At 38.2% G+C, this 25,946-nt stretch overlaps 1 protein-coding gene across 1 annotated transcript in view; it reads left to right on the forward strand.

The window, feature by feature from the left end:
• Positions 1 to 8,345: 8,345 nt before the first annotated feature.
• LOC136865918 (uncharacterized) overlaps positions 8,346 to 25,946 on the forward strand; it is a 180,802-nt gene continuing 163,201 nt past the window's right edge. The window contains exon 1 of the mRNA XM_068226543.1: positions 8,346 to 8,373. Within this exon, the coding sequence (XP_068082644.1) occupies positions 8,347 to 8,373 (27 nt within the window). The 5' untranslated portion in view covers position 8,346. The remainder of the gene's footprint in view (positions 8,374 to 25,946) is intronic.

Here is a 25,946-nt window from a genome sequence, read left to right on the forward strand (position 1 = left end):
CCTGAAGAGGTGGCCTTTCTATCCCATCATTAGATGTGGTTTATCTGTGCAGGGAAGTCCAAGGATAACGGTGAACCATGTTTGATGAACTTCAGGAGCATACATTTGATTCTCTGCCCCTTGACAACCACATTCATCAGCTGAAGCAAGCAGTTTTGATGAAATATTTTGAAGTGAGGTTCCACCATAAAGCATGGCTCGAAACAGGAAAACTTCACAGTGTGAAGGTACGAAGCTTTCACACAAAGACTGTTCTATTCAAGAACCAGTAAAGTAAGGTACGGTAGGCTGTTTTTAATATAATTATTGCATTTGCTATATAAATGCGTTACAGTGTGTAGGTCTATATGAGGATTTCTATGCTTCCCCTGACTGGAATATTTATATAGACTTGTCAGAGGATGCTGGTGTGGTAGGTATGCTAGCTTCACTTATTTGTATTAGTGTTCTACTTCAGGCATATTCCCTCTAATCATTCTGTCAATGAGTCATGTTGATTTGTACAGAAATTAATACTTAATTTTATTTTGGCATGTCTAGTTTCTGTTCTTTGGGAACAACATTACCGAATGCTGCAGGATGTTTTCTTTTCTTCAGATGTTACCTCATATTTTAGGCCTACTTTAAATGTGGCATGCGCATTACTTTATGTTGGGCTTTAAACTAAGCTTAATTTAGTAGGTGGCAGTGGAGTGAAACGACTGTGACAAATGACGAGTGGAGATGCTGTGCATCAATATCAATATGAACTTGAGAAAGTGCACAAGAACTGACATGTGGCAATGAGTCATTTGAAGATGCACTTTATTAGTGGCTCAATGAGCAGGGCAAGATTTTTAACAGAAAAATTATTACGGTAAATCATCATTACATCTTTTATTACTTGTAAAGAAAAACACATCTGCCCTATGATACCCGTATGTGCTTTAATATCCTTTGTGAATAATTTCAAAAGTACCACATTTCTGAAACAAAACAATGCTTTCCATCCTGACCTATCCTTACCCTCATGCCACAATAAACTGGAGAAGCTAACTTTAGTGAATTATTATACTTAATAAAAATAAATTTACTCAGAGCTGTTGGCATACTGTTTGATGTATGCTAGATAATGGATCAAACTGATATTATGGCGGTGAGTTAGCCTGGTTTAGCTACTCTGCATTTCGTAAGTAATTTGATGAAAAAACTTCCCTTGCTATGGCAATACAAGGGACAATACTAAGTTTACCTACCACAAACAGGCCTATTTCAGTCAAAAGTACACCAAGCACAGTAAATACAGTATTTTAAAGCTGTTTGTGAAAGTTATGAAATGTTTATTGCAGATATCAGTCGCATTAATATTTAAAATTAAGCTACACTTCCTTACGGACAACTTTCAAAGGTTACCTTTCAGCTATTAATCCCAATATGATGCGGTAATTGGAAAAATTACTTGTCTCTTACATTATAATAAATAATTAACATTAAACAATTAGTGTTACTCACTGGGATTTAATACTTGCAAAAATACAATCATAATGAGGGTGTATCCTATCGAAAGGTCCCTTTCGGTTTTAAGAATTTCCGTCGTACTTACGCATTTATGTCCACTGTTTTTATTGTCATTTATGCTTAACCACAACAGCTAAGCAGGGTACATCTCATATTCCGATTTCGTCGCCTGTTCGGATGTCATTGTTTGACAATCTCCTTATATCCTCTCAGAATCTGCTTCGAACTACCCCCCAGTCAGCTGATCGTGATCGCAACATGGACGAGGTGGTGCTATGCCCAGTCTTAAGGCCGCTATTAGTCGCGGGCGACTAGTGGCGCAACTGAGCAACTAGTTGCCAGCCGTCATCTAAGCCGGCAACTGCTCTGGTGACTTTTAGTTGCTCAACTGCATGACGGGGCATTGCAGTAAATGTAGCCTATTAGCCGTGGGCGACTAGTGGCGAAACTAGTCTCCCGATGTACCTCCCCGCGCACACGAAAACGTCACTCAAGTTCGTGTTCTCACACCAGCCTGACGTAATGCGGACGATGGAACACAATTGAGTCAGCGATCCACCTAACCATTATCTTTCTTCATTATCTTGTTTGGTCTCGTGCTGTGGTAGGGTGAATATTTTACTGATTGTGATCGGTTTTTTTTTGGCTATTCGTTTTACGTCGCACCGACAAAGATAGGTCTTATGGAGACGAGGGGATAAGAAAGTGTCACGAGTTGGAAGGAAGCGGCCGTGGCCTTAATTAAGGTACAGCCCCAGCATTTGCCTGGTGTGAAAATGGGAAACCACGGAAAACCATCTTCAGGGCTGCCGACAGTGGGATTCAAACCCACTATCTCCCGGATACAAGCTCACAGCTGCATGCTCCTAACCGCACAGCCAACTCGCCCGGTATGTGAGTAGTATAAAACGTTAACTACTCTTATATGGAAATATGTAATACCCATAAAATTTCTATAATCCTTTACATTTACAAGTACCATTGATCCATTATACGGCTATATTAGTGAATTACAGCTAAATTAGGAAACACTTGTTTAGTCCCGTGTCGTTTACTGTTATTTCTTCTCTTATGTGGCCAAGCAATTCGCAAAATTACGACTTTGACGTGCGCAGGTAATTAAAAAATTTACTGACATCCTCATTTAGATCGTCAAACAATGTATAATATAATCCTCTAGTCAGCCGAGAAACAAATATAGGATGTTTCCGCACTTTCCTAACCCTTCGGTTTTTCCTCTTTAATAGAAGAACAAGAAGTTCTTCGTAGGACGCCATTCTCTCAACTGACTATTCCCTGGTATGAACCGAGCAATTATTCACAAGTTGCACCACTGATCGCCCGGTACTTAAATCCACTAGTCGCCCACGGCTAATAGCAGCCTAAGTCCCACCCGCCAACCACTCCCCTTCCGTGAACTTCACTGTTGAACAGCTAACTCTAATTAGTAGAACTTCGGGTAACCCAGAAGACATTGATAGCATTTCATCACACCTGTCGATAGGTAAGCTGTAAATAAATACACGTGTGGTCAACCTGGCACAACAGGGTCAACGAGGCAGACCCAGTGGTGGTATCACATGTATGTCAAAACCACAACTGGAGCCAATAGAAGTTTTATTCAGAGGGGAAAGTACATTGATCACCAAAACTAAATACTTAACCAGTGGCGGCGCGTGACTTTCATCACTGGGGGTTCAAAAGAAGAAAAAATTGCCTCCCCCCCAACCTCTCCTCTCCCCACCTCCGCCAGCTTCTCTTCCATCGTGGGCCGTAACCTCCTAAACTAAGATGACATAAGTTCTAGAAAGATATCAAATACAAGAGGAGCAGAAAATACGGTAGGCCTACATGCCGAGTTTTACCACATGCAAAATAAGAAATAACTGCTTCATTGAAGTCCGCAGAGTCTCGAACAAAGTTCCTTTCAATTGACAACATAGCAAGAGCAATAAGTCTATCCTCGGTCATTGTGCTGCGCTAGAAAGTCTTTATTCTCTTCAGGGTAGAGAAACACCTTTCTGCTTCCGATGTCATGGGAATAGTAACAGCTATATTTAAAAGTTTTCATTGGTATTACCTTGCCGCTATTCTTTGCCTCAATGATTTTTGAGTTAAGTTTCTCTCCAAAAGGTAATTATTCCAAAGAAGGCAAATTAATAGGTGTTTAATAAGTAATGATATATTTGGGACAAGATATTAATTGGAATTTGACAGTTTAATGTGACTTTTGGTAGTAACGATGCTTTTCAACACTAGCGCTAGTTACGTGCACTATTATCTGCTGCCTAGTCAAATTCCCGTAAGGCCAACAGATGGCAGGCACATACCCCAACCCCAACAACACGACTAGCTAGTCTTGAGACAGTGGCCTATTGCGCATGCGTAAAGAACAGAGATCCGTTTCTGCGATATCCTGGTCTTGCCTTAGTGCTGGCTTTTGTCCCCCCGCACCTCGCCACTCCCTTCGCCTATGTCCGGACGGAGAGATCGCCTTTGCAAGGGGGTTCATTCCAGACAAGTATCCAGCCACAGACCTTGCGCAGCCCACATGAATTGAAAGCCAGTACGAGTATATTACGGATAGAGGGACTTAGCAACAGCTTAGAGATTGACGAGGGAGTTATGAAAATTACGTAGTTGAGTACAATTTGATATAAACTGGAGGTTCATTGCTCCATTGCGCTATACCAGAAACCGCCACTGTACTTAACAATCATTGGAATATACATGCAGCTAGAATTCACACCGGAAGGAGTGATAGAGGCACTACGTGAGGTCATAAGACAAATGAAACGACCCAGTTATAATAGCGGTAGACCTTAACTGTAGACTTGACACCCAAAACAGGAAAAGTGATATGGTGTTTTCGTTCCTTGAAGAAGAAAGCTTCCAATTGGTGAATACAAAAACACAACCAACTTATATCTGCTACAATGCCACCAGTACGATTGATTTAATATTCATAGACAAGAACATACATGTACACTCATGCAAGATTGAGAACTATCCATTGAGGAAACACTTTCCGGTAATCATAACCTTTACACTGTCAAAAGTTGGACTCCCCATCCCGTGATAAAGACCAAAATTCTCAAAGAAACTGAACGAAGAGAAACTACCATCAACCGAGGAAACACTAGAACGAATACAAAAATAGAACAGAATACGACTGAGGAAGCAGCACCAGCCATCACAGACAGACTAAAGGCCGGTCTCCACTGGTTATCATTTAACAATAACATGTTAAATGTTAACTGGTGACACCATCAACATGTTAAATGTTGAATACTGTTTCACTTGTGTCCACACTTAATACATATGTTAAACTTGACTTCCTTTTTCTATATACAGGTAGATCATTATATCAATTTGCGTTAGTACATTTAGGTGGTGTCTAGTATTTTCAAACGAGAACAATGGACTCAGATGAAGAGGATTACCGGGCGAGTTGGCCGTGCGGTTAGGGTTACGCGGCTGTGAACTTGCATCTGGGAGTTAGTGGGTTTGAATCCCAGTGTCGGCAGCCCTGACAATGGATTTCCATGGTTTCCCATTTTTACACCAGGCAAATACTGTGGCTGTACCTTAAATAAGTCCACGATCGTTTCCTTAGAAATCCCAGGTCTTCCCTATCCCATCGTCGTCATAAGACCTATCTGTGTCGGTGTGACGTAAAGCCACTAGCAAAAAGATAAAAGATGAAAAGGATTTGGTCTTTGGTATTGCCACTGTTGCTTCTTGTTATGATTTAGAAATGCAGTTTTATTAGGCACATTTCCTCCCTTCATCCTGTTCATTGCTTCAAAAGCAAACCACATTGAAGTATAAACTTTCCTCCCGCCCCTGATTTTATGAACTTTTTATAATTCACGACTGTACTGGGAGCGGAGGGACGCTAATTCTTTTTCGATGCACTAGCAGGAACAATTATATATAATTTCGAGTTTCTGGAAACTGTCGGCTTTCTTTCCTTTATCTTTGTATTCCTTTGATGAGACATCCCACAAACGAGGCCTTTCTATTATGTCATTAATTAAGTCCAAAGTAATCTCCTTGCTCCACTCCATTTCTGACTATAATTTTAGTACCGGTATAGTACAGAGAGAACGACGTACGTGCGCGTACTGTATTTGTAGCTTATAACAAGGAGAATGAGTATTGCGGAGTGTTGTAACTACCGATAATCCTACTTCACGAGAAGTACGTCGTTTACATCGTTTAGGCAATCTGTTGGAATGGAAACAGCACGGAAGTTGCCGAAGCTGTGCCGACATCTCACGAACGACGAATTGACTTGATATGTTTTCCACATGGAGCGGAAAACACGCCAACATGTTAAAAGTGTTAACCTCAACATTCTGAGTTAACATGCAAAGTCAATTGAAAGACACAATCACAATATACATGTCAATTGTAACATGTTAAATTTAACACGTTGGTTTTAAATGTTAATCAGTGGAGACTGGCCTTAAGGCAGGCTCTCATTCCATTCAAGCAAAATACAAGGAAAGCACAAGAATGGTTTGATGCTGAATGTTATGCACACAGGAGACTAGTATTTACAAGCATTACACAAAGTTAAAACTGATAATACAACCACCAACCTGGCAGAATACGCCATTGAACGCAAAGCATTTAAGATGATGATAAAAGAAAAGAAACAATCATACCTTGAGAATGATGCAAAAAAAAAAAAAAAAAAAAAAAGACCGTTCCAAGCCCAAAACCCACGGAAACCAAGATTCCCTCCTAACGTAACAATGGATTCATGGAAGACCCATTTCTCTGGTATCTTAAATAAAGAAGGTAGTATGCATGCAACAGAGAAGAAGATAGTGACTGAATAAGATCAGACATTCCAGAATTTCACTAAAGAGGAAGTGGAAACAACAATAAAACACCTAGCATCTAATAAAGCAGCGGGCCCCGATAGAATATACAATGAACATATAAAGTCCTCAATGGGATCCTTTATTGCAGTATGGACCTCACTATTCAATAAATGCACTGAGAAAGGGGTATACCTCAAATGTGGAGAGAATCTACAGTAAAAATCTTATACAAAGGCAAAGGTAATACAAGCGCACCAGACTCATATAGAGGCATAGCTCTGGAGAGCAATATATTCAAAGTTTTTACGAGACTCCTTACACAACGACTGACAAAAGTAGACGAAAAGATTCCGGACAACCAGTGCAGCTTTCGTCGAGGAAGATCGACTGGGCATGCAGTACAGAATCTATGACACGTGAAGACAACCAAAACAGAAATTCTTCGCAATCTTCATTGATTACAAGGCATTTGATTTCCTAAATAGGCAGAAATTAATCAAGAAATTAGAAGCGATCTTAGGAGAAAATAACAGATTAGTCACCACAATAAACAATATTCTCACAGTAAACACAATAACTATAGATGATAGAACCAGTATTTCAGATAGTATTATACAAAGAAATGGAGTCCTACGAGGAGACCCAATAAGCCTAATACTATTCAACGTGGCAACTGCAGATATTGTGGAGATGGTCATAGCTGACAACGTACCAGTAGTAATATACATGTATGCAGATGACATGGTCATCGGCTCCAGTAACAAAAAAGAACTACAAAAATCATTTGACAGACTACAAAACTGGGCTAAGCAGAACGACTTCACTATAAACAGAAGCATAACCGTGCAAATGATTTTCAGAAAGGGAGGCAAAATAACCAAAAAGGATACCATACAATATGGAAAAGAAGAACTCACAGTAGTCAACCACTATAACTATTTAGGAATACGACTGCAATCAATAAGAACATCGTTCAAAATACATGTAAAAGAGAAAGCGATAGCAGCAATCAGAGCCTTTCAGGACATCTCACACCCAGAACTATTAGACCTCAAGACGGCATTATTTCTTTTCAATACCGGTACTAAGATAAGGCCCATAATCACATACGGGATTCAATTAATATGGAATAATCTAACAACTGCAGACTTGGCAGTCATAGAAAGAGTGAAAGCAAGCTTCCTCTAATGCACTCTGTGCGTGTCAAAATTCACACAAATGAGGCTAGTATATGAACTGGCAAAGGAGTCTTTCTATGTAGAGGATATCAAATTCAAACTAAATATAGGACTTCCATACACGATTGCATCAGATAAACATATAAAAGAGAGGTATGAAAAGAGATCAAGTATTTGGGAAGAATTTTACAGCACTGAAGCCATGATGAACAGAGCTTGCACGATAGCAAACTGTGAGGTCGGGCATAAGGTGACTCGTTTTGCAGTTAATGGTCTCCATCATAAAATATGCGTGACCAAGTCATTCCATACGCCCGGTGATAAGTGCAAATGTGAACGTTGCAACAAAACATGTACAAGATCGCCATAAGACCTATCTGTGACGGTACGACGTAAAAGCCCCTAGCAAAAAAAAAAAAAAAAAAAAAAAAAAAAAAAAAAAAAAAAAAAAAAAAAAAAAAGTGCGCACTCTGTTTCATTCATTCAAATACACGTGCGGTAATTATAGTCCAATAAATTTTCCAACTCGGTTGGCAGTGCAATGGTTAAGGATCCTCAATGCCGTAAAAAATTCAGCAGGTTTCCCGCCACATTATCGTTATAGTTCTTCATATCTGAAGTGAAATAGTGCATGCATTATTATCATTGTATAGAATATTTGTCTCCATTGGTTAACAGGTCCTTGTATATGAACTGGCAAAGGAGTCTTTCTATGTAGAGGATATCAAATTCAAACTAAATATAGGACTTCCATACACGATTGCATCAGATAAACATATAAAAGAGAGGTATGAAAAGAGATCAAGTATTTGTGCTTTGATTTTGGAGTGCGGGATATGGACTCAAACCCCAACTTCATGCTGGTTATTATTATTAATATTATTATTAACTTAAGCGATTAGCTCCGGGGATATGTTCCGATGAACAGAGAATACCGTAATTGTGACGATTGTCCAAATAGGACAATTACTTATATGCGGTTCTGTTTCGAAGTGGCAGGTTTGTTGTTCAATGTTGAGGTTTAGGGATGTATCACCATACTTCATACACTTTTACTCTATTTATATACATTCCGTATGGTTTGCTTCATTAAGGTATTGTGGTTTCTTCACTTTTCACTGCATATATCATATCTAACGTGTTAAACCACCAGGACTACCATGTGCAGGAATTTTAATGTAACACTATTTTGACTGCTGAATGTTAGTTTAGTCTTAAATTCGACATCGGGTAGCGCCCTACCCTAGGCTATAACACACAACTTCGCGAAGAAATATATATGAATTCAATCAATCAATCAATACTGATCTGCATTTAGGGCAGTCGCCCAGGTGGCAGATTCCCTATCTGTTGCTTTCCTAGCCTTTTCTTAAATGATTTCAAAGAAATTGGAAATTTATTGAACATCTCCCTTGGTAAGTTATTCCAATCCCTAACTCCCCTTCCTATAAATGAATATTTGCCCCAGTTTGTCCTCTTGAATTCCAACTTTATCTTCATATTGTGATGTTTCCTACTTTTATAAACGCCATTCAAACTTACTCATCTACTAATGTCATTCCACGCCATCTCTCCGCTGACAGCTCGGAACATACCACTTAGTCGAGCAGCTCTTCTTCTTTCTCTCAGTTCTTCCTAACCCAAACATTGCAACATTTTTGTAACACTACTCTTTTGTCGGAAATCACCCAGAACAAATCGAGCTGCTTTTCTTTGGATTTTTTCCAGTTCTTGAATCAGGTAATCCTGGTGAGGGTCCCATACACTGGAACCATACTCTAATTGGGGTCTTACCAGAGACTTATATGCCCTCTCCTTTACATCCTTACTACAACCCCTAAACACCCTCATAACCATGTGCAGAGATCTGTACCCTTTATTTACAATCTCATTTATATGATTACCCCAATGAAGGTCTTTCCTTATACTAACACCTAGATACTTACAATGATCCCCAAAAGGAACTTTCACCCCATCAACGCAGTAATTAAAACTGAGAGGACTTTTCCTATTTGTGAAACTCACAACGTGACTTTTAACCCCGTTTATCATCGTACCATTGCCCGCTGTCCATCTCACAACATTTTTGAGGTCACGTTGCAGTTGCTCACAATCTTGTAACTTATTTATCACTCTATAGAGAATAACATCATCCGCAAAAAGCCTTACCTCCGATTCCACTCCTTTACTCATATCATTTATATATGTAAGAAAACATAAAGGTCCAATAATACTGCCTTGATGAATTCCTCTCTTAATTATTACAGGGTCAGATAAAGCTTTGCCTACTCTAATTCTCTGAGATCTATTTTCTAGAAATATAGCAATCCATTCAGTCACTCTTTTGTCTAGTCCAATTGCACTGATTTTTGCCAGTAGTCTCCCATGATCCACCCTATCAAATGCTTTAGACAGGTCAGTCGTGATACAGTCCATTTGACCTCCAGAATCCAAGATATCTGCTATATCTTGCTGGAATCTTACAAGTTGAGCTTCAGTGGGATAACCTTTCCTAAAACCGAATTGCCTTCTATTGAACCAGTTATTAATTTCACAAACATGTCTAATATAATCAGAAAGAATGCCTTCCCAAAGCTTACATACAATACATGTCAAACTTACTGGCCTGTAATTTTCAGCTTTATGTCTATCACCCTTTCCTTTATACACCGGGGCTACAATAGCAACTCTCCATTCATCTGGTATAGCTCCTCTGACCAAACAATAATCAAATAAGTACTTCAGATATGGTACTATGTCCCAACCCATTGTCTTTAGTATATCCCCAGAAATCTGATCAATTCCAGCCGCTTTTCTAGTTTTCAACTTTTGTATCTTATTGTAAATGTCATTGTTATCATACGTAAATTTTATTACTTCTTTGGCCTTAGTCTCCTCTATCTCGACATCATCCTTGTAACCAACAATCTTTACATACTGCTGACTGAATACTTCTGCCTTTTGAAGATCATCACATATACACTCCCCTTGTTCATTAATTATTCCTGGAATGTCCTTCTTGGAACATGTTTCTGCCTTAAAATACCTATACATACCCTTCCATTTTTCACTAAAATTTGTATGACTGCCAATTATGCTTGCCATCATGTTATCCTTAGCTGCCTTCTTTGCTAGATTCAGTTTTCTTATGTTCCTTCAATTTCTCCTTACTTTCACAGCCATTTCTAACTCTATTTCTTTCCAGTCTGCACCTCCTTCTTAGTCTCTTTATTTCTCTATTATAATAAGTTGGGTCTTTACCATTCCTTATCTCCGTTAAAGGTACAAACCTGTTTTTGCATTCCTCAACAATTTCTTTAAACCCATCCCAGAGTCTGTTTACATTTTTATTTACCGTTTTCCACCGATCATAGCTACTTTTTAGAAACTGCCTCATGCCTGCTTTATCAGCCATATGGTACTGCCTAATAGAGCTACTTTTAAGACCTTCCTTTCTATCACATTTATTTTTAACTATCACAAAAACAGCTTCATGATCACTAATACCATCTATTACTTCAGTTTTCCTATAGAGCTCATCTGGTTTTATCAGCACCACATCCAGGATATTTTTCCTTCTGGTTGGTTCCATCACTTTCTGAATCAGCTGTCCTTCCCATATTAACTTATTTGCCATTTGTTGGTCATGCTTCCTGTCGTTCGCATTTCCTTCCCAATTGACATCTGGCAAATTCAGATCTCCCGCTACAATCACATTTCTTTCCATGTCGTTTCTCACATAGCTGACTATCCTCTCAAATAATTCCGAATCCGCGTCAGTGCTACCCTTTCCCAATCTGTACACTCCAAATATATCAAGTTGCCTATTATCTTTAGAAATGAGCCTTACACCTAGAATTTCATGTGTCTCATCTTTAACTTTTTCGTAGCTTACAAATTCTTCTTTCACCAGAATGAACACTCCCCCTCCCAACCTTCCTATCCTATCTCTACGATACACACTCCAGTGCCGTGAGAAAATTTCTGCATCCATTATATCATTTCTCAGCCATGATTCAACTCCTATTACAATATCTGGTAAATATATATCTATTAAATTACTTAATTCTATTCCTTTCCTTACAATACTTCTACAGTTCAACACTAACAATTTTATGTCATCCCTACTTGATTTCCAGTTCCCTGTTCCCTTATCACTGCTCCCTAGGCCATCCTGTTTCCCTGAATGTACCTCCCTATTACCCTTCCAAACAAATTTCCTAACTTATACGTACCACTGCGGTTTAAATGAAGGCCATCTGAGCGCAGATCCCTATCTCCTACCCACCCATTAGGATCTAGAAATTTCACTCCCAGTTTCCCACATACCCACTCCATAGTCTCATTTAAATCCCCAATCACCCTCCAGTCAGTATCCCTTCTACACAGTATTCCACTAATAATTTTACCATAAAATCCTTTTAGAAGAGAGATGTATTCGTTACCGATGCCAGGGACCCACCGACCCGCCTAAAAATGTATGTTTATTTTTATAACACAACGAAAGTTTTCACGCGTCATCGACGATTAGCCGGCCAGCTACGAGCACAGCCATTGGCCGACATGACGTCAATCTTACAATTCGTAACTCGCTGGTTCCGTTACCAACCCCTGCAGAATAAAAACGCAGCAAGAAACACGCCAATAAAATTTGTAATTTAGTAGCTCTAACCAATCTTTCCAAATCCAGGCCAAGCTCTGTTATGAGAACAGTGGCCGTCGCCACACTCCCTTCGAGAGGCTCTGAAGTATCGTCGCGGCGCATACTGCCCACACGGCAAGAAAAAAAATAGAGTAATTTAGTGAAATTAAAATTCAGGAAACTCAATCGTCAAAAATTACCAGTGTTTCGCCCAGAGTGCGGCATGGGCTCATCAGTTTGATACCGCACCTTTTCCATGACACTGGCCGGCTAGCACGCCGGTAGCGATACCACTGCAAGTCGTTCATGTGATAAGCACAATGCAGAGCCGATGTACTAGGGGTTGTAACCTAAAACAAATTTCGCAACAGTCCGCTGGACGTTTCCATAACAGTTGGTAACAATTCGCGGATCGTAAAGGACGCTCCTATCGGCAATCCTGTGAACTAAAAATAAAAGAGCATCACCGGCCGCGGAGTGCAGCAAGCGGAGTGAGTGGAGTGGCTACACTAGGGCTATGCCCGACATGGTATGACATTAGGTAGCGCGTTACATTCCACAGGTGTGTAGTTGACAAACTCCCTTCAATGTTTGCTTCATTATGGAATTGGGTTTCTTCACTTTTCACTGCACATATAATCTGTAACGCGTCAAACCACCTCAGCTACAGTGTGCAGGAATTTTAATTTAACACTATTTTGACTGCTGATTGCCAGTTTTTTCTTAATGTGAGATGGTATGAGGCACCGGTAGTGCGTTACATTCCCACGGGTGTGTAGTTGACTATATTTGTACTGTAATTTATATAGCATATACTAGATGTACACGACACCACCTAATAACCTAAAAGTCTATTTCAGATCAATCAATCAATCAATCAACATTGATCTGCATTTAGGGCAGTCACCCAGGTGCAGATTCCCTATCTGCTGTTTTCCTAGCCTTTTCATAAATTATTGCATAGAATTTCGAAATTTGATAAACATCTTCCTTGGTAAATTATTCCAATCCCTAATTCTGCTACATGTAAACGAATAGTAACCCCAATTTGTCCACTTGAATTCCAACTTTATTTTCTTATTGGTGATCTTTCCTACTTTAAAAGTACCACTCAGAATTATTCGTCTACTAAAGTCATTCCACGCCATCTCTCCACTGACAGCTCGGAACACACCACTTATGATAAAGATGTTGATTACCATAGGGAACCTGAAATATTTGTTCCGAATAGGTAAATTTATAATACCAATATACTAGGTCCATTATTGGACATTATAAATTTCCCAGCTAACTCTTTCCTGGTTGCCAGCGTTTTGCCCCATTTTGCTAAGTTGGGCTCCTCAGGTGGTAAATAGCACACCTACCAAGACGCATGGCTAGTGCATACCGTGGAGGCCACTGCATAGGCTACTTGGAGCCACCGGCAGTGCCAATGCACTATGAGAGACTTTGTCCCATTTTCAAAAATTGTTGCCTGCCTGGCCATCAGATGATAAAGATGATGATTCCCATAGGGAACCTGAAATGTTTGTTCTGAATGAGTAAATTTATAATACTAATGGCAATCAGGAATGAGTTAGCCGGAAAATTTATAATGTCCAATAACGGACCAACTATATTGGTATTACATACCACTTAGTTGAGCAGCTCATCTCCTTTCTTCCAAGTCTTCCCAGCCCAAACTTACCAACATTTTTGTAACACTACTCTTTTGTCAGAAATCACCCGGAACAAATCGAGCTGCTATTCTTTGGATTTTTCCAGTTCTCAGATCATGTAATCCTGGTGAGACTAATGTGCCCTCTTGTTTACATCCTTACTACAACCCTTAAATACCCTCAACCACGTGCGGAGATCTGTGCCATTTATTTACAGTCCCATTTATGTAATTACCCCAATGAAGATCTTTCCTTATATTAACACGTAGGCACTTACAGTGATCTGCATAAGGAACTTTCACCCTATCAAGGCAGTAATTAAAATAGAGAGGACTTTTACTATTAGTGACACTCACAACCTGACTTCTAATCCCACCGGGTGAGTTGGCCATGCGGTTAGGAGCGCACAGCTGTGAGCTCGCATCCGGGAGGTAGTGGGTTCGAACCCCACTGTCGGCAGACCTGAAAATGTTTTTCCGTGGTTTCCCATTTTCATACCAGGCAAATGCTGGGGCTGTACCTAAATTAAGGCCACGGCCACTTCCTTCCCATTCCTAGGCCTTTCCTGTCCCATCGTTTACAATTAAGATATCAAAGTATACGATTATCTACCTGTTCAATACAAATTCAGATGTGATATATATTGAAATGTCACATTTTATTCATAAATATTAGGGACTGGTTTCGGCATATTTATGCCATCATCAGCCTAAAGTTAGATAAACAAGGACACAAGTAAATTACATACATGTCAATACACAAATAAACTTTCTACCATATTGGCAATTCATAATAGCGTTGATCTATACAAAATTTTGATTGTATAGAAACTCTCAGATATACCTCTTATAAAATTTATGATAAAGGTAAAATTGATCTATTTACAGTTCTATGATATCTGTGATGTTTTTTGTTACAATTGTGTGTAAAATAACAAAAGACGTCTTTTAAAAATAACAGCTTATACACCTAATAAAATTTGGGGTATTGACATTCCTGTAGTATTAAAATTTTTGGACATTCTATCATGTGAGAATACTCATGTAAATACAATTAGTAACAGTGTCCAGTATTGTTATATTATAAAAGAGCACAGCTATTCGTTATTTAATGTTTGTTAAAAATAGTTTCTCATTGGAATATAGGCGGTAAGCCAAGTGAAATTGGTCAGCTTTAAGAATCAAATAAATCTTGTTTGAAATATAGCGGTAGCTTAGTTGTCAGGTTGCAAGATGGTTTTAAGTTTCTAAATCTCAGAAGTAAAAAGAACATGTGAGTGGCTGAGGCCATAGTTTGACGAGTATGAGTTGACAAGACACTATGTCATCAGGTGGTCAAATGGACTTCTAGAGGGATCTTGATTCAAAACGTACCTAAAAAGATTGAAGACTGTATCAATATAACGTAAAGAGATCGCGATAGAAAATAAACAGTTTTTGAAATAGAAACTCACTTCATGCACCACATAACCAGCAGAGGGCTAAAGAGGAACTAGCGACCGATGTGTCAGGCAACAAGCCGGAAGTGCTAGCGGAGAATCGGGGCGTGTCATGTAGGTGGAGGGGGAGGTTGCAGGAAGAGGCGAGTGGGGGTCGGGAGGGCATGGATTTCGGTAGGGGTAATATGCTAACATGTTACAAACTGTTTTATATAATGGCTGATCTTTAGGCATTTTGAGCTTATCTATAATTGAAATAAGTATGTCGAATAAGATAGTCGGTTTTTCAGATATCTCATTGAAATTAAAATTAGGGTTGTAATATTGGTCCAAATGAATAAAGCACTGCTCTGTAAGGTCTAAAAGAAGCCCTATATTCATAACTTCGATGATATCTAAATCGTTGTCAATCCCGTAGAAGATGTGTTTGTAATCGTGCGTATGCTGTCCTATGGCTGAAAATCTTTTGTATTTAATGGCATTAATATGTCCGTTGTACCTAATTTTGAAGGATCTCCCTGTTTGTCCAAAATAACTGCTGGAACAGTCATTGCAGTGATATCTGTATACGCCTGACCTGTCGAAAGGGTTAAGAAAGTTGACACAGCTGGAGTTGTGGAATCAAAATCAAATCAAAATCTCTTTATTTGCAAATGAGGTGTCTACCTTGGTGGCAAATGGTACACTAAAATACATTATTGTCAAGCACTAAATATTAAATTAACAAGAGAAGAAAATTTTTCCTATAATACAATATTATACAATTTACGCTAACAATGTTTTCTATTAAACACACAGCTCATCCTTAATAAATTTATATTGTTTACAAAATTCTAATTATAATATCTTCTGTACTACTTACAAATATAGTCAACTGATATACAGTATGTGGAATTGCTTCAAATGATACTATAAAACTGGTATAACATTAATATTTACATTGCATTTATTTATTTACTATTTTTTTTTACCCGTTCTGGATCCTAAATAGCATAACGACCTGCTGCGTCTTAACCAGAGCCCCTTTTGCCACCACTTTTCAGAGTTCCTGAAGGGCCTTCACAGCTACCGTAGCGGTCCCAGGGCCCTCGAAGTCCCCACTGTACTTCACCCCTACAGGCAGTCCCCTACTTTGGCTGTCCAAACTCCTTAGACCAGGGGATGGAATTAATTTATTCACACACATTTTTTTATTTACAATAACCTGCACTGGTCGAATGCCCTCTAACACTTCATTTATTTTCTCTGTTGCTGTTTATTCTCTTCTTGAATATCTGTACAGATTTTGGAAAAGGATCAAACACTACCCCTGGTAAACTGTTCCACTCCTTCACACCCTTCCCAATGAATGAAAATTTACCCCAATCGCTTCTGCTAAAATTCCTTCTAATTTTATATTTGTGGTCAGTCCTGCCGATATAATTATTTTCCAACTGAAGCCTCTCACGGATATCTCCCCATGCTATTTCTCCTGTATAGGCTCTATATAATCCTGTAAGTCTAGTTTTCTCCCTTCTCTTACTTAAAGTTTCCCACCCAAGTTCCTTTAACATTTCTGATACACTACTCTTTCTCCTGAAATCCCCTGTTACAAATCTTGCTGCTTTCCTCTGCACACTATCTATTTCTTTTATTAGGTATTCTTGGTGAGGATCCCAAACACTGTTTGCATATTCCAATAATGGACGAACCATACTCAAGTAACTTTTTTCTTTTAATTCTTTGTTGCATCCTTTAAGTAGCCTCATTATGACATGTAATGATCTGTATGCTTTCCCAACAATGTCATCAATATGACCCTTCCAGTGCAAATTACTTTCAAATCTCACACCTAAGTATTTGCACTTGCCATCTTTTGGGATAACTACCTCATCCAAAGTATATTCAAATTCAGTTTTAAAGCTCCTGTTTGTAAAAGTTGTAACAGTTGATTTGCCTCCATTAACCTTCATATTATTTTCTTCAACCCATTGTTGGATACTTTCAAGGTCCCTTTGTAATTCTGAACAATCCTCAATGTTTCAAAAAAGGCTTTCACAGCCGCAGATCTTAAAATCACAGGAATAGAACCAGCTTTTGGGTGGTTAGGCCGTGTGCATTATGCAGAGTTTCGTCCAGACGTGCCATTTGGACTCATCAGCTTGAATGGCACGCCCCTCCAGGACTCTGCTTAGCAGTGGCAGACCAAACTGTGTGGCCCTGCCGTGTTAGCAGATCAAGTTTGCTAACCTGCTAAAGGAGAAATGACTTCTCCGTTTAAAAAATGCTCCCCCATTGGAGGTACAATTTCAATTTCTATTCCTGTGATTTTAAGATCTGCGGCTGTGAAAGCCTTTTTTGAAATTGTACCTCCAATGGGGGAGCATTTTTTAAACGGAGAAGTCATTTCTCCTTTAGCAGGTTAGCAAACTTGATTTGCTAACACGGCAGGGCCACACAGTTTGGTCTGCCACTGCTAAGCAGAGTCCTGGAGGAGCGTGCCATTCCAGCTGATGAGTCCAAATGGCACGTCTGGACGAAACTCTGCATAATGCACACGGCCTAACCACCCAAAAGCTGGTTCTATTCCTATGATTTTATAATCCTCAATGTTGTTTATTTCTCTATAAACAATTATGTCATCTGCATACAATCTTATTTTTGATGTTATATTGTTCCCTAAATCATTTGCGTATATTAAGAAAAGTAACGGACCGATTATACTACTCTGTGCAATTCCCTTCCAAACTTTCTCTTCCTGAGATACATTATTTCCTACTTTGACTTTCTGAACCCTTGAATTTAGAAATGCTTTTATCCAACATGTAACCCTTACGTCCAATCCCATTCCCTCCAATTTCTTTAATAATATTCCATGTTCCACTCTATCAAAGGCTTTGGAAAGATCTATGGCTATGCAATCTAACTGACCTCCTGAATCCAACTGATCTGATATGTCCTGCTGAAATCCCACCAGTTGTGCCTCACAAGAAAATTTCTTTCTAAATCCATACTGGCTCCTCATGAACCAATTTTTATCATCACATATCCCTCTGATGTACTTCGATATTAAACTCTCCAGAATTTTACAAACTATACTGGTCAGGCTGATTGGTCTGTAGTTCTCTGGTTTCCTTTTATCACCCTTTCCTTTATAAATTGGTATTATTATAGATTCCTTCCGTTCCTTTGGTATTACACTATTATTTATGACATAGTCAAAGAGAAATTTTAAATAAGGCACTATGTACCACCCCATTGTCTTTAATACCTCCCCAGTAATTTGATCACTTCCTGCAGCTTTTCCTTGCTGAAGCAGTTGGATTTCTCTGAAAATATCTTCGTTTGTGAATGAGAAGCTTCTTGTTTCCCTCTGTCTCTCTCCCTCTCTATCTTCTGTTTCGGTTTCCAACTCTTGACAGTCATCTACTGATTTCTGTTATTGGTTTTAAAGGCGATATACACGTCCTTCTTTTTGAATAGGTTAGTTACACGGTAAATATCTGGGTTAAATGTAAAAGTTGCATATGTTACTGGTTTTGTTTTTTCTTTCTGTAGGCAAGTTTTGGGTCGGTGTTTAAATTTACGTATTATACGTTCTATGAAACCGTGATTAAAACCATTATGCAGTGCAATATTACGTATAGTATTAAGTTCTTTGTTAAGATCTGCTTTGGACATGGGGATATTATAGGCACAGTGTATTAGACTATTATAAGTGGCACGTTTATGGCAAGGGGGATGTGCAGAGTCTTGTTGAATGGTTGTAGCTGTATGCATTGGTTTTCTATAGATTTTATATTTAAAGGTGGTTGGGATTCTGGTAATAGTTAAATCTAAAAAGTTGAGGGTCTTATTGGTTTCGGATTTTGTAGTGAACTTAATATTCGTATCAATGTCATTGAGGTGTGTTAAGGTGGTAATTACATCAGTGTTGTGTTGATCCATTATGATAAATGTATCATCAACAAATCTGGACCAAAAGACTATATTGTTAAATTTCTTATCCTTTTCTATTTTAGTGTACTCAAGGAAATCCAGGTATATATTGGCAAGAATACCAGATGCCGGCAAACCCATGGCTAGTCCGTCCTGTTTGTATATTACTTTGTTGAATATGAAATAATTATTGTTAGTTAAAAATTTCAGTAAAGACATGAAATCTGCTATTTCAAGTTGGCTGAGCTGGCTATGAGATCATAAATTTCTTGAAATAATTGATATAACTTTCTCCGGTTTAATATTTGTGTACATGTTGGTGATGTCAAATGAATGCATGGTATGGTATGGTTGTAGTTTAAAGTTGTTCAAACGCTGGATTAATTCAAGGGTATTTTTAATGGATTTATTTGCCTGGAAAGTGTAGTGTTTGCTCAAAAACTGTTGGATAAATTGAGCTGTTTTGTAAAGTGGGCTCGGTCTGAAATTTACTATGGGGCGTATGGGGATTCCATATTTATCAATTTTGGGCTGTGCTTTAACAGTTGGCAAACCAGGATTCATGTTGATCAATTTGTTCTCTTCGCTGTCTGTTAGTAAAAAATTTGTGTTTTTAAGTATCTGTTTTAATTGTCTTTGAATGGACTGGGTAGGATCTTTGTCAATAACTGTAAAGGATTCGTCTGTGAAAAAGGTATTTGTCTTTTCGATGTAGTCTGCCTGATTCATTACAACAGTAGTGTTCCCTTTATCTGCTTTGGTGATAATGATTTGTGAGTTTTTAATTTTGTCCTTGAGTTGAAGAATCTTTTTCCTATCTGTAAGTTGTGTGGGATTTATAAGTCGTGTTGGTGTACTGAAAATGTTATTTATTTGCTTTTTAGTTTCATGTCTGGTTTCATCTTGGATGTCAATGGGCATTTTATTGATAGCTGCTTCTGCCTCTATTGCCAATGTTTTGGCTATGTTTGCTGCATTAAAGTTGGGCCAATTGTGTTTGGGTCCTTTCGATAGGATATCGATTTCTTCTTTTTCAAAGTTGGTTTCAGATATATTAATGAATGGTGGATGGAATTCAGATAAGTGATGGGTTTGGGTATTATCCTTGCGCGGCTTGTTGTCTGCATTGGCTTTGTTGAGAAGGGTTTGAAATTTATTGTCCAAGGTGCGCTGCTTCTGGGAAAGGATTGTGGTAGCCTGTTGTGACAGTTATCTTGGAAAATGTTCCATTGTGCTGTTGATAGCATTGTGGTGACTTCGAGATGGGTTTCATATAGGCGATTATTAAGAAATGATTTCTTCTTATGTAAAAATTTAAGCTCGTTCTGAAGCCAAAGCTTGTTGGTTCTTAGATGTACCTTTCTCTGATGTCCTAGAATGTTCCGTTTTCTGTTTTTATTTTTTAAATTAGGAGTCAATTTATTGGTGATACATTGCTTAATAAATTTTATGTTCTTGCCTAACTTCCCTATCTTGATACGTAAGTTCATATAAAGATGACCTTTGTTTTTTGCCTTCATGCCTTGGTTGCCTTGGTCTACTGCTACCGTTTTTACCAACTACACTTCCCTCAAATACTAACTAAACAAAACCTGGGTATCCTAAAGTGTGTTCCATCATTCTATACCTTCTTCTCATCAGATTTCATCAAATCATTTTGCTCTCACAGATTTGATTCATTAACTTATTATTTGTGATTTGCTCTACTCTTATCACCTTCAACGTTCTTCTGTAATATTACATCATATTATTATCTAGGTAGTTAATATCCATTATATAAACTGTTGATTTTTGTTCTTATATGACACATATATCAAATTTGCTTATTTTCTTCCTTTAGCAATATTCAGTCCTCTGTTTGTTGTAGCTAAACTTAGTACTTTCCCTCATTTTGCCATAGCAAGGGAAGTCTTTTCATCACATTACTTAGCAAATGCAGAGTAGCTAAACCAGGCTAACTCACCATCATAGTCTCAATTTGATCTATTATCTAGCATACATCAAACAGTATGCCAACAGCTCTGACTAAATTAATTTTTATTAAGTATAATAATTCACTAAAGTTAGCTTCTCCAATTTATTGTGGCATGAGGGTAAGGAGCCGGCCCCAAGGTGTAGGAGTAGCATGCCTGCCTCTTACCCAGAGGCCCCAGGTTCGATTCCTGCCCAGGTCAGGGATTTTTATCTGGACCTGAGGGCTGGTTCGCGGTCCACTCAGCGTACATGATTAGAATTGAGGAGCTATCTGAGGGTGAAATAGCGGCCCCGGTATAGGAAGCCAAGAATAACGGCCAAAAGGGTTCACCGTGCTGACCACACAACACCTCATAATCTGCAGGCCTTCAGGCTGAGCAGCGGTCGCTTGGTAGGCCAAGGCCTTTCAAGGGCTGTAGTGCCATGGGGTTTGGTTTGGTTTTATGAGGGTAAGGATAGGTCAGGATGCAAAGCTCTGTTTTTTCCAGAAATGTGGTACTTTTGAAATTATTCACAAAAGATATTAAAGCACTCGTCATAGGTCAGATATGTTTTTCTTCACAAGTAATATAAGATATGATACTGATGTAATAAAAATTGTGCCTTGCTCATTGAGCCACCTTCAAATGACTCATTGCCACATGTCAGTTCTCAAGTCCATACTGATGTTCATGCACAGCATTTCCACTCATCACAGTCATTTCAGTCTCTTGCAAATTCATGTCATTTCTGTATTTTTGGCAGACACCACATTTTCACTAAGCTTGTACATTAATCCCCAACAGCTCCACTAGCAGGTGTCGTAGATAGGCTAGGCGTCACTGAGGAGGCATGCTATGGAAATTAACAATGAGGGAGTTTCCCCATTGTTTTCTATTCCCATTATTTGCTATTAGGTATCAGTCTGCCGTCTGGCTTAAATGAAGACCAGGTCCATGCATTTCCGCAGAAAAGAGATCTCTATAGAGACCTCCTCTCGCAACCGCTTGTTCAGTAACAACCATTCTCCAACTGTGGTTGCACCATTGAATGGTACACCTGTGTACTATCTACACTTGGGGAGTACTCGTATATGTGTTACCATGTTTGTGTGGATCACAGAGCTGAAAGAAGGGTCGATCTAAGACAATGAAATGATTAATTAAAACTTTAAAATTAGAGTTCATATTTCTTTTCTTTGCTATCTTTTGGTTTCTTTCCAAAATCTCAACTTTGCAATTCAGATCCAAATTTCATAAGAGTGGGGAACAATTTAGAAAATCGAATAATAGTTAATTAACAACTTTGAGCTTGAAGCTCCCTAATTAAACATTCTCCAAGAGCACTGTGGCTGCTTTCAACCAACAGTCAAGGAGACAGGTCTCCCAATTTCTTTTACCGCAAGGAGGCAGGGTAGCTCTTCCAAGAGCACCTTTGCTCCACAAAATATCTAGGAGACTTCTCTCCAAACATTATAACATTACAGCCTTAATCGATGGAAGAAAGAAGAAATCCTCAGTAGCAGACGACAAAAAAAGACACTAAAAACGAACGAAATCGGATATAGCTCGGTAAATAACATCTATATCAACGAGCACTTAACGCCTAGGAATGAGACCCTCGCCAAAAAATGCCAGACCGGGCGAGTTGGCCGTGCGCGTAGAGGCGCGTGGCTGTGAGCTTGCATCCGGGAGATAGTAGGTTCGAATCCCACTATCAGCAGCCCTGAAGATGGTTTTCCGTGGTTTCCCATTTTCACACCAGGCAAATGCTGGGGTTGTACCTTAATTAAGGCCACGGCCGCTTCCTTCCAACTCCTAGGCCTTTCCCATCCCATCGTCGCCATAAGACCTATCTGTGTCGGTGCGACGTAAAGCCCCTAGCAAAAAAAAAAATAAATAAAAATGCCGCGAGCTACGGCAACAGGGGAAAATATTTGGCACATGGGTCAGGGACTGTAAAGTGTATATCCGTAAGTTCCAGGATGGTCCTTCGAGGCTAGTGGCAAACCCTGAAGTTCTGCATGAACTTGCTCACTCCAGCTGATCTGGAAACAACGAGGTAACCTTTCCTTGTGTTGTGCCCGCTTCAATTCCAAGCTTTCTTTTCTTAATTTCAAATTTTTGTCCTTACATAACCAAACATGGATCCTGAAAACAAATTTCTTGAAGTACACGAATTTAAATGTGAAACCCTATATAATTATATTAAAGATAGAGTTTCAGAAAGTAGATCATGTGAATTGAAAGGCCTACACATAAATGCACAAAGCATGAAAAATAAATTTGATAATATACAAATTATCTTAGATCAGATTAAAGAAGTAGATATTCTTGCAATCTCCGAAAATTGGTTAACCAACAAACTAACCCACGCTTTTGAAATAAAAAACTACACTTCTCATCATGTGGTAAGAGAGCAGATAGGTGGGGTGTTTCGCTTTATGTTTCAAACAAATGGAAAAGCAATGTCATAAATGAAATAAATAAATCTCATAGCATACTGCAAGTCATGATTACAAAAGGAAATCAAAGATATGAAATCATTACCATTTATAACCCACAGGAAAGTAACTCACCAAGTTTTTTGTTTGATCTAGAAAATATCCTAAATAGCAGTTCAGGGCATACTTCAATAATACTTGGAGATACAAATATAGACTTGCTTTCTACCTCCAGAAACAGAACTTTGTATGACAATTTAATAACAACTTATGGCTATATAACATGTAATAACAAATACCCAACTAGAGTAACAAAAACAACCTCCACATTAATTGATCACATACTTGTCACAAATAGTAGTAAAAAATGTCATGTATTCAATATAACAAATAACTTAAGTGATCACTACTTACTGGTATGTGAAGTTTCTAGTGAAAAATCAGTTCCAGTAGTACCAATAATCAAAGAGAGTGGTAAGCAATTTGTAAATTACAACAAATTAAATCAGTATATCCTACAAAATAAATTTAAATGTGAGGAAATGGATATAAACACTTATTATAATAAATTTATTGAGTATATTAGCACAGGAATTGAAACCAGCTCAATTTCAATAAAAAGAAAGAACCCCAAAGACATTCCCCTAAAACCTTGGGTTACCCAAGAATTACTAACACTGATTCACATCAAAGACTCACTGTTTTCAAAAACTAAAGTAAAAAACCCCTCTGCAGAAGTAATTGAAGAATACAAAAGAATCAGTAATAAAATAACCAAAATTGAAGAGAGAGTTACAAAAAAGGTATTATGAACACATATTACAGAATTGCAAAAACCAAAAAGAAACATGGTATGTAGTCAATGAAGTGTTAAATAGGAAGCTTGGACATAAACATGAAATCAGCCATCTGGTGGTAAATGATGTCAGCATTACAAACACAGAGGACATATGCAATAACCTAAATGAACTATACGTTAATGTAGCTGAAAATATAAGAAAAGGTTTCCTGAAGATGAGCAAGTTCATGGCAGCACAACAGCTGAAAGTCAAACTAATAGTATTTTCATGTCTCCTACTGATGAATGTGAAGTGCTCAAAATTATCACTTCTCTAAAAAATAAAAATAATTTAACTGAAGATAAAATAACCAATGTCATGTTAAAAACCTGTGTTGAAAGTTTAGTGCCATATATTGTGGAAATTATTAACCGTTCAATTCTCAGTGGAGAAATACCCCAATTACTCAAATGTGCCAGAATTGTACCTATCTTTAAATCAGGAGATAACACAGATCCATCCAATTACAGACCAATTAGTATATTATCTGCAATTGGAAAACTTATAGAAATGGTAGTAAAAATTAGATTGGTAAATTTTCTCTGTAAAACTAATTACTTTTCCAATAATCAATATGGGTTTCTCCCAAATAGAGGAACTGATAATGCTGTATTTGATACAGTAATAGATGTTCAAAAGACCTTAGATGAAAATAAATTAGCAGCAGGGCTACTCATAGATCTTGAAAAAGCATTTGACCTGGTTGACCACAAAATACTTCTGAACAAGTTAAAATTAGCAGAAATTAGAGGTTTAGCACACAGATGGTTCCAAAATTATTTATCAAATCGAACACAATATGTGATGATTAACGATACTAAAAGTTTTAAGCAGCAGACAAAAACGGGAATACCGCAGGGCTCAGTACTAGGTCCAATTCTATTTCTGATTTATATTAATGACATACAATCTCTAACACTAAAGGGGAAATGTAAAGTATTTGCTGATGATATCTTAATAACTTACAAAGGACTATGTGAAACGCGAATTATGGAAGACACAAATTGTGACTTGGACAAGTTATCGGACTGGGCTTTATCTAAAAAAATGATCATAAATGTGACTAAAACAAAATACCTTATCTTTCATAAAACAGCCCATAAGATAACAGCGGCTAACACTGTTATCCTAAAGGACCAAGTAATAGAGCGAGTCAACTCAGCTAGGTATCTTGGTATAATATTAGACTCAACACTTTCCTGGAAAAGCCATATTGATTATGTAATCAGCAAAATTACCCCTTTGATAGGAATAATGCACAGATTAAGATACAGTAATTTTTCCATCAACAATTGAAGTGTATATATTATGCAGTGATCCACCCACATCTAACATACGCAAGCTTTATTTGGGGAAGATGTAGGAAAGATTACATTAATAATTTGGAAATCCTACAAAAAAGAGCCATCAAAATCATGTATGGATTCCCCTTCCTCAAACCATCACATGAAGTTTTTTCAGAGTCAAATATTCTGCCATTCCATAAACAAATTGCATTTTCATCAGCAGTCTTTATGTATAAGCTAGACAGGAAATTAACCCATT

This window comes from Anabrus simplex, chromosome 3 (genome assembly GCF_040414725.1).
Source record: "Anabrus simplex isolate iqAnaSimp1 chromosome 3, ASM4041472v1, whole genome shotgun sequence".
Classification (NCBI taxonomy): Eukaryota; Metazoa; Arthropoda; class Insecta; order Orthoptera; family Tettigoniidae; genus Anabrus; species Anabrus simplex.